Genomic DNA, 12,505 nt, shown 5'->3' on the forward strand with positions numbered 1-12,505 from the left:
ATCTGAAGATAAATAAACTCCTCTGTGCATACCCTGAGTGGTTTTCTAAGCTGTGTAGTGGAATGAGAACCAAGACGTAACCCAAATAAACTATAAATTACTATTCCATTGGGAAGGAAATTGGAGTTATCTGGTTTCAACGCATTCATCTACGCAGATGATGTAACAATTTATCTCCCCTTTGACAATGACGTTCATGACATAAGAGTACTATTAAATCTGGGTTAGATTTGATGGGAAAATGGGCTACAACTTTCAAACTGGAACTTAACAGAGATAACCTGCTATGAGTGGGAAAGCGCGGGGTACAAATCTAAGAAAAAAACAAAAAACTAAATTTCTAATGAATAATGAATTAGACGCGCAATATCTGGGGATAATCAGGTTAATACCAGGTTTCTTTTCTGTTTATTGTTTAATTGATCTCCTTGTCTTGTTTCACTCTCCCTATTTAGTGGTCTAAGGAAGAGAATAAAATTACCTGACTGAAATAATTCCTATATATTACTTTATATTTCCAACAAGTTGTTTTATCGCTTGTAAAAATTTAATAAATAAAAAAATTTAAAAACAAAAAAACTCTTTGGCAGACAGTCGGAGTCAAAATCAGAGTCGGAGCCGAGGGAGGGCGGGCGGGACTGCGGCACCGGGCCCCCCCTGGAGGCCTGGGCCCGGGGAATTTTGTCCCCCCCCTCTCAGCGGCCCTGTACCTGCCCAGAGCTGTAGATAGCACGGGCTATACGACCTTGTAAATAAATACAGCGTTCCCTCAAGGGTATAAATGGTAACATTCTGTTACTAATTAAAAGTATCAAAGTATTAAATTTCTAATCTTAACCAGCTCTTTTAACTCTATCCCGAATGAACATTTTACTATTCATGAAATCACATACCCACAAGCAGTACAGCCAAACCTGAAGATTCTAGGTATAACCATAGACCAAAAGTGTAGGACAGGCATGTGGGATCCCATGGGAAAAAGGAGGAGTTGGTGGTTGCTGGGGAGGAGCAGACTGGATGGACCTTTTGGCCCTTACCTGCCATCATGTTTCTCTGTTTCTAACCACATACTGGATTTACAAACAGCAAAGCGTCTGCTCTTTACCTTTCAGCATTACTGACATGCAGCTATTAAACTCATTTCATGTTTCTCCTTTGTTTCAAAACCAGCATTGGTTACTTAAACAACACATCAAATATAAGCTCCTAGTAGTAGTAGGTTCACTTTACTTTCTCTGCCTTTAGATGTGGAGATCCTGCGATTATTTGGCATTATTTCTATGGGCATTTCTAGCGTTTAACACGCACTAAAGTGGAGGAGTGGCCTAGTGGTTAGGGTGGTGGACTTTGGTCCTGAGGAACTGAGGAACTCAGTTCGATTCCCGCTTCAGGCACAGGCAGCTCCTTGTGACTCTGGGCAAGTCACTTAACCCTCCATTGCCCCATGGAAGCCGCATTGAGCCTGCCATGAGTGGGAAAGCGCAGGGTACAAATGTAACAAAAATAAAATAGATACTATTGGAGATTCTACATGGAATGTTGCTATTCCACTAGCAACATTCCATGTAGAAGGCTGTGCAGGCTTCTGTTTCTGTGAGTCTGACATCCTGGTGATCTGCAAGGGCCGACTTCTAGTGGAATAGCAACATTCCATGTAGAATCTCAAATAGTAGCAACAGTGGAGGAGTGGCCTAGTGGTTAGGGTTGTGGACTTTGGTCCTGGGGAACTGAGGAACTGAGTTTGATTCCCACTTCAGGCACAGGCAGCTCCTTGTGACTCTGGGCAAGTCACTTAACCCTCCATTGCCCCATGTAAGCCGCATTGAGCCTGCCATGAGTGGGAAAGCGCAGGGTACAAATGTAACAAAAATAAAATAGATACTATTGGAGATTCTACATGGAATGTTGCTACTACTGGAGATTCTACATGGAATGTTGCTATTCCACTAGCGACATTCCATGTAGAAGGCTGCGCAGGCTTCTGTTTCTGTGAGTCTGACGTCCTGCACGTACGTGCAGGACGTCAGACTCACAGAAACAGAAGCCTGCGCGACCACATTGGTGATCTGCAAGGGCCGACTTCTACATGGAATGTTGCTAGTGGCCGACTTCTACATGGAATGTTGCTAGTGGAATAGCAACATTCCATGTAGAATCTCAAATAGTAGCAACAGTGGAGGAGTGGCCTAGTGGTTAGGGTGGTGGACTTTGGTCCTGAGGAACTGAGTTCGATTCCCACCTCAGGCACAGGCAGCTCTTTGTGACTCTGGGCAAGTCACTTAACCCTCCATTGCCCCATATAAGCCGCATTGAGCCTGCCATGAGTGGGAAAGCGCAAAATGTAACAAACAACTAATGATTAGCGTGCCCTAAACCGCTAACACACCTGTGTAAGAGGACACCTTAGATCCTAAAGATGAGCTGCCATAATTAAAGGCAACTTTCAGAAACCGAGCGCTTAGCATCTCCACTAGAAGTAAACAAAAATCCGGGTTTTGCAGCAATCCAAGTCCTAACGAGTTTAACCAGCGTTTTGTCCGGAAGCTACTCTCGCTTTAAAGCGCCCCAGAGTTAAGTCTGCATTATTTAGCGCTGCGCTTGTGACTGAGAAGGAAGCAACCGAGAGAAAGAGCAGGAAAAGGACTAAAAAGAGAATCAGCCAAACAGGTGTAAAAGAGAAGCGAGACGATCCGAAGAAACAAGTCTGCAGGGATCAGCGGCTCATTTGCGAGGAGGAGGGGGGGGGGGGGGGGCGCTGTCGCCCTTCCCCGGATCGGAGGAGGCGGAGCGGTTGCCCCCGATCGCCCCCCACCGGGAGAGCTGCAGGATTAGGAGGTGGCTATGTTGGTACTAGGCTGGCACCCTCTCAGCTGAACGCATGGCCGGGGCTCCTTAGAGATGGCCCTGGAACTGGCTCTGCTCGCCGCCCGCCAGGGGGACGTGGAAGCCTTGAAGTCCCTGCGGGCGGAGGGACCGTTGCAGGACTCCCTGGGAGCCTCCCCGGTCCATCACGCGGCTCGGGCCGGGAAACTGGGCTGCCTCCGGTACCTGGTGGACGAAGCGGGACTGCCAGCAACTGGGCGAGCGCGGAACGGGGCCACCCCGGCTCATGACGCCGCTGCCACCGGCAACCTGGCCTGTCTGCAGTGGCTCCTCACCCAGGGGGGCTGCGGCTTCGAGGTGGGTACTCGTGTCTGTCTAAAGTGCATGCCTGTAAGCTCTTCGGTGCAGGTGTCCGGTCTCTCTGCTCTGGATCTGCTGCCTCTACCGTTAAAGCCCGGGGCTTCGAAGCGGTCCGGGCACTTCCTTTACTTGTTTATATCCCCCCTGATAGCCACAATTTGCCTTTTATCTTTCTTTCTAACGTATTTCTTAGCAGAGGCATTGCAAAGATCAGTCCTGACAAGTTAGAAAATTGCTGTGGAATTTGCTACCACAACTTCAGCACATGTACAAAGTGGTCCTTAACGGATTTTGACCTAAGGAACAGAATAATTCTTTTTATATATAAAATGATGGTCTGAGACCTTTCAGATTCAGCCCTGCCCCTCCCGGGTCTTGATGCTGGGTCCCACCTATTGATCTTTCAACTGTACGCAAGGGGTGGAGGAAAAGAGCCCATATAATTAAGGGGGATGAAAAAAAAAAAAAAAACAGCCTGAGTTTTAAACTCAGGAAAGACTCTACCAGATCAGCTTTTTGAGCACATGTGGTCTGCTTTGAAGATTCCCGATGCTGCTAACCCTAGAGCCAACTCATTCCTATAATTAATTGATTAATTAATCACCACTGTAGTACGGTTGGGGGATGTGTGCATTTGTCAGTTTCCAGGTGTGTAAAACAGAGCATCTTGGCTCTTGTGTCAGAGGCAGTGCAGGTCACAAGTGCTGCCAGAGCATCTACCTTTGGACAGACAAGTGAGTCCTTGAATGCAAATTATTATGGACAAACATTTCCCTCTGGTTCAGTCCCCAAGCCAAGCAGCACCTGCAGGAATGAATTGAAGCCAAATGCGTGTAGAAATATTTCTGTACAGAGAAGCCCCCCATATAGCCAAAGTGTATGGTCTAACCCTAGAGAGGGGACTACCTCCCCACGCTAATAACCATACCTCCCCTCCCCCTACTATTAATTTATATTAATAGCAACACCAACAATTAGGCTGCAGCTCCCTTTTATTTAGAACATTTCAACCTGTAAATAGCAACAGTGCTCTACCTTGAGCTACAAATAAAGATGATAATCGCCCCCTCTGTTCACCTTGGCAGCTAAGCAGCACTCAAGTCAACCACCACCCCACCTCAGCAGCTAGGGCTAAAGAGATAGGACGGACCTCCATGCAGAATTTACATCTGGGTTACCTGAGCCCACTTAGAAACTTGATCTGTCAGTAATACTTATGCACCTGGCTCATCCCTTATGAACCAATACTCCATAGCTCGGGTATCCACCAGCTGCAACCTAGAGGCAGAAACCACAGCAACATAACATTGAATATCCCAGAAAAGCAAGAAAACTTAAGTAGGGGCGGGAGGGAGGGAAAGCTGCCTCCAAGGAGCAGGGAGAAAAGTCCTGTGATTCGGCAGAGGCTCCAGTAGTGTCCAGCCTGCCTGTCGACCACTTGAGGACCAATCAGAGCCCAGGAATTAAGCGGGCTTTGCATTTAAAATGTGAATGAGCCAATGCAGCATGCCCATCCAGCTTCCAACGCTTATCCTTGCTTTCCCACCCTCCCACTTCTACCCCAAGCTTCTGGCAGGCCACGGAATCGCACCCGATGCAAGCTCTCCTTTGAGGTGAGTCACACCTCTCAGGGTTAACTTAGTCCCTGGAGACCAGGTGTCATACCTGTTCCTTCTAACAACGCCTGCTCTAAATGTTTCTCACCAAGTTTTCTGCCTAAGCAAGAAAAAAATACTGGACAACATATCACATCGAATTGTAATACCTTTCCAAGGATCTTCTCCAGGGCCGGCGGTTAGGTTCTGAGATTTTGATAACATATTGTTTCAGGTTTGACAAGACCATGAATTACATAAGTACATAAGTATTGCCATACTGGGAAAGACCAAAGGTCCATCAAGCCCAGCATCCTGTTTCCAACAGTGGCCAATCCAGGTCACAAATACCTGGCAAGATCCCAAAAAAGTACAAAACATTTTATACTTATCCCAGAAATATCAGTGGATTTTCCCCAAGTCCATTTAATAATGGTCTATGGACTTTTCCTTTAGGAAGACATTCAAACCTTTTTTTAACCCCGCTAAGCTAACTGCCTTTACCACATTCTCTGGCAATGAATTCCAGAGATTAATTACACGTTGAGTGAAGAAAAAGTTTATCCGATTCGTTTTAAATTACTACGTTGTAGCTTCATCGCATGCCCCCTAGTTCTAGTATTTTTGGAAGGCGTAAACAGATGCTTCACATCTACCCGTTCAACTCCACTCATTATTTTATAGACCTCTATCATATCTCCCCTCAGCCGCCTTTTCTCCAAGCTGAAGAGCCCTAGCCGCTTTAGCTTCCTCATAGGAAAGGCTAAAGAGGCTAGGGCTTTAGCCTAATTCACAGACCGTGAATTAGGAGAAGACTGTTCTCCTAATTCATGGTCTGTATGCTAATTTGGTTTTGTGTCATTTTGTATATACTGGAGCTGTAACAGCTTACAGAAATTGTTTATAATGGAAAAATAAAACAAGTTATTTTTCTTCTATACTGGTGTAATATTTTCAATGATGCGCCATGGCTGGTAAAAGGGGTGTGGCTACTGTAGGGGAAGAGTCGAAGTGACCCCACCCCTGCAGGAGGGCACCAGAAACCCTAGCACCGGCCCTGATCTCTGTACCAGTATCTTTAATTCTAAGTTTCTTTATACATACATAAAGGAAGAAAATACGCAAACAAAAAGAAGAAATTTAACTATGAACTTTGCCAGCATGCTGTCAATTACATTCATCAATTATAAATGATGTTAAAGTTTCCCATTTAGTACTGAATGTAGAGATGACCAGTTTTTCTTGCAATATAAGCCTCATATGTATACATACATACTGTTCCAAACCATCAGGAAAGGTGATGGCTAACGGAGATATCTCTAGTTCATTTACTCAACAAGGATGCCCCATGTCTCGCTTGCTATTCAATTTGGCGCCTGAGCCTTTGCTGGAAAAATAAGACAAGATCTCCTTATCACTGGTATTAACATTAAGCATCTTGAGTTTAAATTGTTGGCTTATACTGATGACATGTTATTATTTATGCCTAATCCCCAGGCCTCTTTACAAGAATTCACCTCCATAGTCTCTATGGGGTCTTTTATAAAGGTATGCTAGCGTTTTTTAGCATGTGCTAACCTTGTAGACGCCTATAAGATCCATCCGAACAATCAATGACCATCTACCATTTAGAAAAATGCTAAAGACCCATCTCTTCAAGAAAGCTTACACTAATGGCCCAACTTAACTTCCTAAACCCATCCACATGATTCCTGTCCTTACGATTATTATACATTAGACCAAGTCTCCCAATCTCCTTATGCTTATCCTCTACCTTTTCCTATCCATCCTTCCTACTCATTACCCCTCCCAATCTCTTTCCTTTTGATCATCCTATCTTGCTTACCTCTCCTTGTTCAAGCTACATATCCTTAAATCCCCGTTATTACTATGTTTACTACAACTTGTTATAATCTGCTTAAGACTTTGTAACTCCATTTACTATGTAAGCCGCATTGAACCTGCTATGTGTGGGAAAGCGCGGGGTACAAATGTAATTAAATAAATACATAATTTATCTTTTACGCCACGGATATCTCAAGTCGTTTACCTTTCACTTGTGTGTAAGAATGTGAAATAAGTGAGAACATTCCAAATAAAAGAAAAAAAATTGTCTCCAAGAGAATATGAAGACTCCCAATACAAAAATGACAAAAATTCATTATGACGTTAGTCACTAAAATACTTATCTGAAAATCAACAGATTGGTAGTAAGAACTCTCCAACCGATGGCACTACAGAGCTTGGTTTCGTAATCTTCTTCGGGAACCCTGGCATCAGACAGAGTTGAGAAAAGACTGTAGCTGGAGTCAGATGTCTTTTCAAAATGGCGCTGGAGACAAGACAAGTGCCAGTATCTTTTAGCGGTTTGTCTCGGCTGTTAAGGTCTTTAATGTTATCATGCTATAGTCGACTGATCTAATTTTTCTTACACATTTTGAAGGATTTTTTTTTTGTGCAGTATGCAGAGAAAACAAAGTGGGTTGTATGCCTCCTCTCAGGGCCGTGCCAACACGGTAAGCGCCGCAGGGGGGCGCCTGCCTTCAAGGGCGCCGTGCCATAGTTGTATTAAAAAAAAAAAAACCTTACTCCTCTACTCCATCCCCGATTCCCCGGCGCTTTAAATTTACCTCGCTCCGCCTCCGACGTCTGCGCAGCGTCAGTGAAAGCGCTGCCTGTCTGACGTCTCTCCACCAGCCTTCCCTTCGCTCGTTTGTTCCCTCTGTGTCCCGCCCTCAAGGAAATGACGTCAGAAGAAGGTGGAACACAGAGGGAACGAACGAGCGAAGGGAAGGCTGGTGGAGAGACGTCAGACAGGCAGTTTTCACTGACGCAGAGCGAGGTAAATTTAAAGCGCCGGGGAATCGGGGATGGAGCCCAGCTCTTCCATGCACCTTGGAGCCAGGCAGGTCTGGGGGGGGGACGCGCGCGCCAACTGATAGTCTGCAGGGGGCGCCAACTGTTGGTCTGCAGGGGGGCGCCAGAGACCCTAGGCACGGCCCTGCCTCCTCTCCTATGCCCATGTCTGTGTTGTAAACTTTATACACAATGCTTCCTAACATCTGGCAGTATTTTACAGGTGTGTTTTATATGTTTTCACTGCTCTTGTTTCAGTATTTCCTGGTAATATTCTTCTCTTCTGATCCATGTAAAACACATTTTGAAAACCAGTCTCCAACCGATGAGCAGCGAATACATCTCAAAGGGGACCTTTTACCAAACTGTGGTAAAAAGCGGCCTTATAGTGTCCTTATATGAGTCATTCCCATATGCCAAGGCCATTTTTCTTGCTGGGGTAAAATGACTGATTTTTCTATTTTCCATATTATTGGCCATGCGCTAATTTTCCCATTACCACGTGAGCTCCTACCACAACCTATTTTGTAGGCAGTGGGGACTCGCACACTAAACCTGTGCTAATCTGTTAGTGTGCGGCAACCTGGAAGATGTACTGAGCCAAATTGACAAATTAAAGAGTAGTAAATCACCTGGACTGGATGGCATACATCTAAAGGTACTCAAAGAACTCAAGCATGAAATTACTGATCTGCTGTTAGTAATATGTCGCCTGTTGTTAAAATCATCCGTGGTACCTTAAGATTGGAAGGAGACCAATGTGATGCAAATCTTTAAAAAGGGTTGTAAGGGTGATAGAGGAAATTACAGACTGGTAAGCCTGACGTCGACGCTGGGCAAAAAAGTGGAAACTATTATAAAGAATAAAATTGCAGAACACATAGACAAACATGGTTTAATGGGACAGAGTTAGCATGGGTTCAGCCAAGGGAAATCTTGCCTCACCAATTTGCTTCATTTCTTTGAAGGTGTGAACAAACATGTGGTTAAAGGTGAGCCGATTGATGTAGTGTATCTAGATTTTCAGAAAGCTTTTGATAAAGTTCCTCATGAGAGAGTCCTGAGAAAATGAAATAGTCATGGGATAGGAGGCAAGGTTCTGGCGTGGATTAGGAACTGGTTATTGGACAGAAAACAGAGGATAGTGTTAAATGGTTTGTGACAGAATAGTGTGTTTTAAGCCTGTAAAATTGCCTCTTTTATTAATTCTGAAATGCATTTTTCTAGTTTGGCCAGCAGGTGGTTCATGTTTATGTTAAAGCTGTCATAGAAAAGTGAATGCCCTCTTTTAGTTTCACTCAGTGAAGAAGTGTATCTAAAGTACTGTGAGCAGTATACTTTTAAAACTTGTTGACTGGTCTCCAATTGGCCTGGAGTTTGAAATTACCCAGAAGTTGTTGCTGACTGTTGCTTCAGTCTTAGCCCAGGAGAAAAGAGAGACAGGTCTCTTTGCCGAGGCTCTTTGCTGAGGCTCGGTGAATTATAGGTCCTGATCTTCCCAGTTACTGTTTAGGCAGTATACAAATGTTAAGTTAGTATTATAATTGATACATATGTCAGCTACCTGTTGTTTGCTGATTGCACTATTTTGTTCTACTGTTTGATTTTTAAAAGACAATAAACAATATTTAGTTTATTGCCTCTCTGTCTGGACTGATAAAGATTCCTGGTGGTTTGTATGTTGGGTCTGTGAGTGCTTTCTGGGAACTGTGGGACCACTGGGAGTGTGGCCCCAGTAACCTAGAAATCACTGGGGATAATTTGAGAGCATAAACAAACTCTTGTACATTAGAGGTGCCCGATTTTAGGCTATCTCAACTGGAACGTACAATGAGGATGGTTTTATTCCATAGAGGGTCCAGGGTTTTTTTCACCATAATATAACAGATTTGTTTGACCCCTGAGCAGGCCTTTTGTGCTGAAACATGGCAATGTCGGGTCGGTTTTATGCTTTTTATAATAAAGACTTTTATACTTTTGAAGTCCCTTTTTGAGTCCACCTCACTCTTTTGTTTTGCTATCTATATGTTAACCATCTCTCTGCCCTGATGTGCACCTTTCTTTAAATTAGTCACCTTACTTTCTAACTCCTCTTACTCTCTTACCTGTCTAGGTGTTTCATCTTTGCTTATACCCTACACTGTCAATTAAAATGTTCTATTACGTATTGTGTTGTCATTGCAAGTAGTATACCATAATCTATAATATCTTACTTCCAAGGATTATCGTATGTGTTAACCAGGACCCCCAATGCTATTATTAGTTTATCAAACTGACCTCAACACCTCCATCCCTGGTCTATCACCAACTGGTGAAACAGAACCTTAATATAAAGGATACCAGGGATTCTGTGGGGTTATTTCTTATCATAGGTCTTGGTGCCCAATTGTTATAATTTGTACCATGCCAAAAAACTACTTGGCTTGCATTGGCTAGCTTGAATCAACACATACTCTTACATCTTCCATCAAAGTATCCTAACCACACTACTTATTAATGTAATCCATATCCCAATACCCTCATTTTTTGTTACTTATGCCTAACCACATTATCCCCTCAGTCCCATGTATAGTGCACTTAACTGAGTTCTTTATTCTTCTCCAGCCGGCTGGTAAACGGTCTCCTATGGTTCCAACCTTGTCTCCTGTTCATGAGCTGGTTAACACATACGATAATCCTTGGAAGTAAGATATTATAGATTATAGTAGACCAAGGAACCCAAATAAAGGAAAAATAGAGAAGTAGTATACCATGCCATACTTTGTATTGCTATTTGAATATTTTTATTGCTGTAATTGCCTATTGCTCATGTTTGATCTATTCTTACTGTACACTGCCTTGAGTGAATTTCTTCAAAAAGGCGGTAAATAAATCCTAATAAATAAATGATAATTCCTTTATTCCAATTTCTTTACTCACCTTGTGGGGAATATTTTAACTTTATAATCAATAGAAATTTTTTTTGGGGGGGGGGGGACATTTTCACCTAAGAATTATTAGACGCTGCATGCCAGATCCACGGAGGCTCTGCAGTTCTCCTGTGTATATTCTCAGGCAGCATCAAAAACCCGTTTGAATTTACTGAAATTTTAAGGTTGCAGATTTGGGGAAGGGAGGGAGGGATTCCCTATTCATTAGCTGTCTTGCACGTGGAATGTTTTTAAACACTATTTATACCTTTTTAAGCATTGAGACAGGGCAGCCTGCTTGAACTGATTTGGTCTTTATCTGCCATAGTCTACTATTATTAAGAAAAAGCAAAGTAGAAAATAATCTCTTTTTTGATTTTTTTTTTTTTTAGGATAAAGACCATTCTGGTGCCACAGTGCTGCACCTGGCAGCCAGGTTTGGGCACCATGACATAACGGAGTGGTTACTGCGCTTTGGATGCAGTGATCCAATGGTAGCAACAGATACTGGAACGTTACCCATACACTATGCCGCGGCCAAAGGAGACCTCCCTTCGCTGAGGCATCTGTTAGAACACTGTCCAGAGTAAGGCTGTGTTTTTTGTTTTGCTGGGTAGGGTGGAATGATAATACAATGTTTCGTTTGGGTCAGTGTGTTCTCAGTTTTATAATGCTCTGAAGCGAAGGTGTTCCCAAACATTTTTCCAGTTGGGACCTGTTGTAAAAGCCACAGGGCACCCCAGGAAACCAGATTCCACCCCTCCCCCAACACATATCATTACTTGGAACTATTTTCCCTACAAGTAAAAATGGAAGGAGGGAGGGTGGACCAGTGGGTTCCAGAAAACAAGAACAAATATTATATGTGTGTATATATGTGTATATGTATATATATATAGTGTTACTTTCTCTCGTCCCTTAGCCCTCACAGGGAGGGGGGGGGGGGGGGAAACACAGGAAAAAAGAAATAATAATAAGAAAGAGAACTTAGACTCTGTTAGGCGCAACCAGTAATTACCTTTATTCAGAAGGAATGGATCCTAAGGAGCTTAGCCGAGATTGGGTGGCAGAGCCAGCCGGTGGTGGGAGGCGAGGATAGTGCTGGGCAGACTTATACGGTCTGTGCCAGAGCCAGTGGTGGGAGGCGGGGATAGTGCTGGACAGACTTATACGGTCTGTGCCCTGAAGAGGACAGGTACAAATCAAAGTAGGGTATACACAAAAAGCAGCACATATGAGTTATCTTGTTGGGCAGACTGGATGGACCATGCAGGTCTTTTTCTGCCGTCATTTACTATGTTACTATGTATCTCACAGCGCCAAATACAAATAATAGTTCTCTTCCTTGAGCAGGTTGTCAGTCAGCAGCGCGCATCCTGAATAACAAAAGACTGCTCAGCTCACACCTCTCTCTGCCATCACATATATACACCAATACTGTTAGGTCTCTTTAATTTGATCACATATATATACTGTCATTAGTTTCGCTTTCCCCTAAACCATGTGATTTCCCCTAAACTAGAATCGGAAAGTAGCCTCTGCCATTTATGGGTATATCAGTCTCTCCTGACGTTATGTGCACATGCACACTTGGTGGCCATTGGCTAATTAGTTATCTGTGCAAAAAAATACATAGAACACAATAACCCAATACATAGAACAATACCCTTGTGTCCTCTCTCTATCTATCTCCCCAAATGAAACATTCTGGATATCTTAGGCTCACACTGTGTCCTCAGTCTGTCAGCAACTGCCAAGGTTACCTTATATGAAAGGCATGATCTCAGCTCCTGAGAAAAGCACTGTATGTTGCAAAGATGCTAACTTGTTAGGCCAACTTGTGAGAACCAAACTGATATATATAAAAGTTTATTGCAGCAAGTCCCACCAGGAAATTATATAATAAAAGGTGTGCAAATGTAGCCAAACACAAATGTAGCCACATTTACACACCTTTTAATA

The 12,505-nt window shown here is 43.5% G+C and overlaps 1 protein-coding gene across 2 annotated transcripts in view; it reads left to right on the top strand.

The window, feature by feature from the left end:
* The first annotated feature begins 2,777 nt into the window (after positions 1-2,777).
* The window catches only part of ESPN (espin), a 163,526-nt gene continuing 153,798 nt past the window's right edge, over positions 2,778-12,505 (top strand). For both annotated transcript variants that reach the window (XM_030186135.1, XM_030186136.1), the window contains exons 1-2: positions 2,778-3,180; positions 10,936-11,129. In XM_030186135.1, the coding sequence (XP_030041995.1) occupies positions 2,899-3,180; positions 10,936-11,129 (476 nt within the window). In that variant the 5' untranslated portion in view covers positions 2,778-2,898. The remainder of the gene's footprint in view (positions 3,181-10,935; positions 11,130-12,505) is intronic.

The sequence above is a fragment of the Microcaecilia unicolor genome, chromosome 13, assembly GCF_901765095.1.
Source record: "Microcaecilia unicolor chromosome 13, aMicUni1.1, whole genome shotgun sequence".
NCBI classification, from domain to species: domain Eukaryota; kingdom Metazoa; phylum Chordata; class Amphibia; order Gymnophiona; family Siphonopidae; genus Microcaecilia; species Microcaecilia unicolor.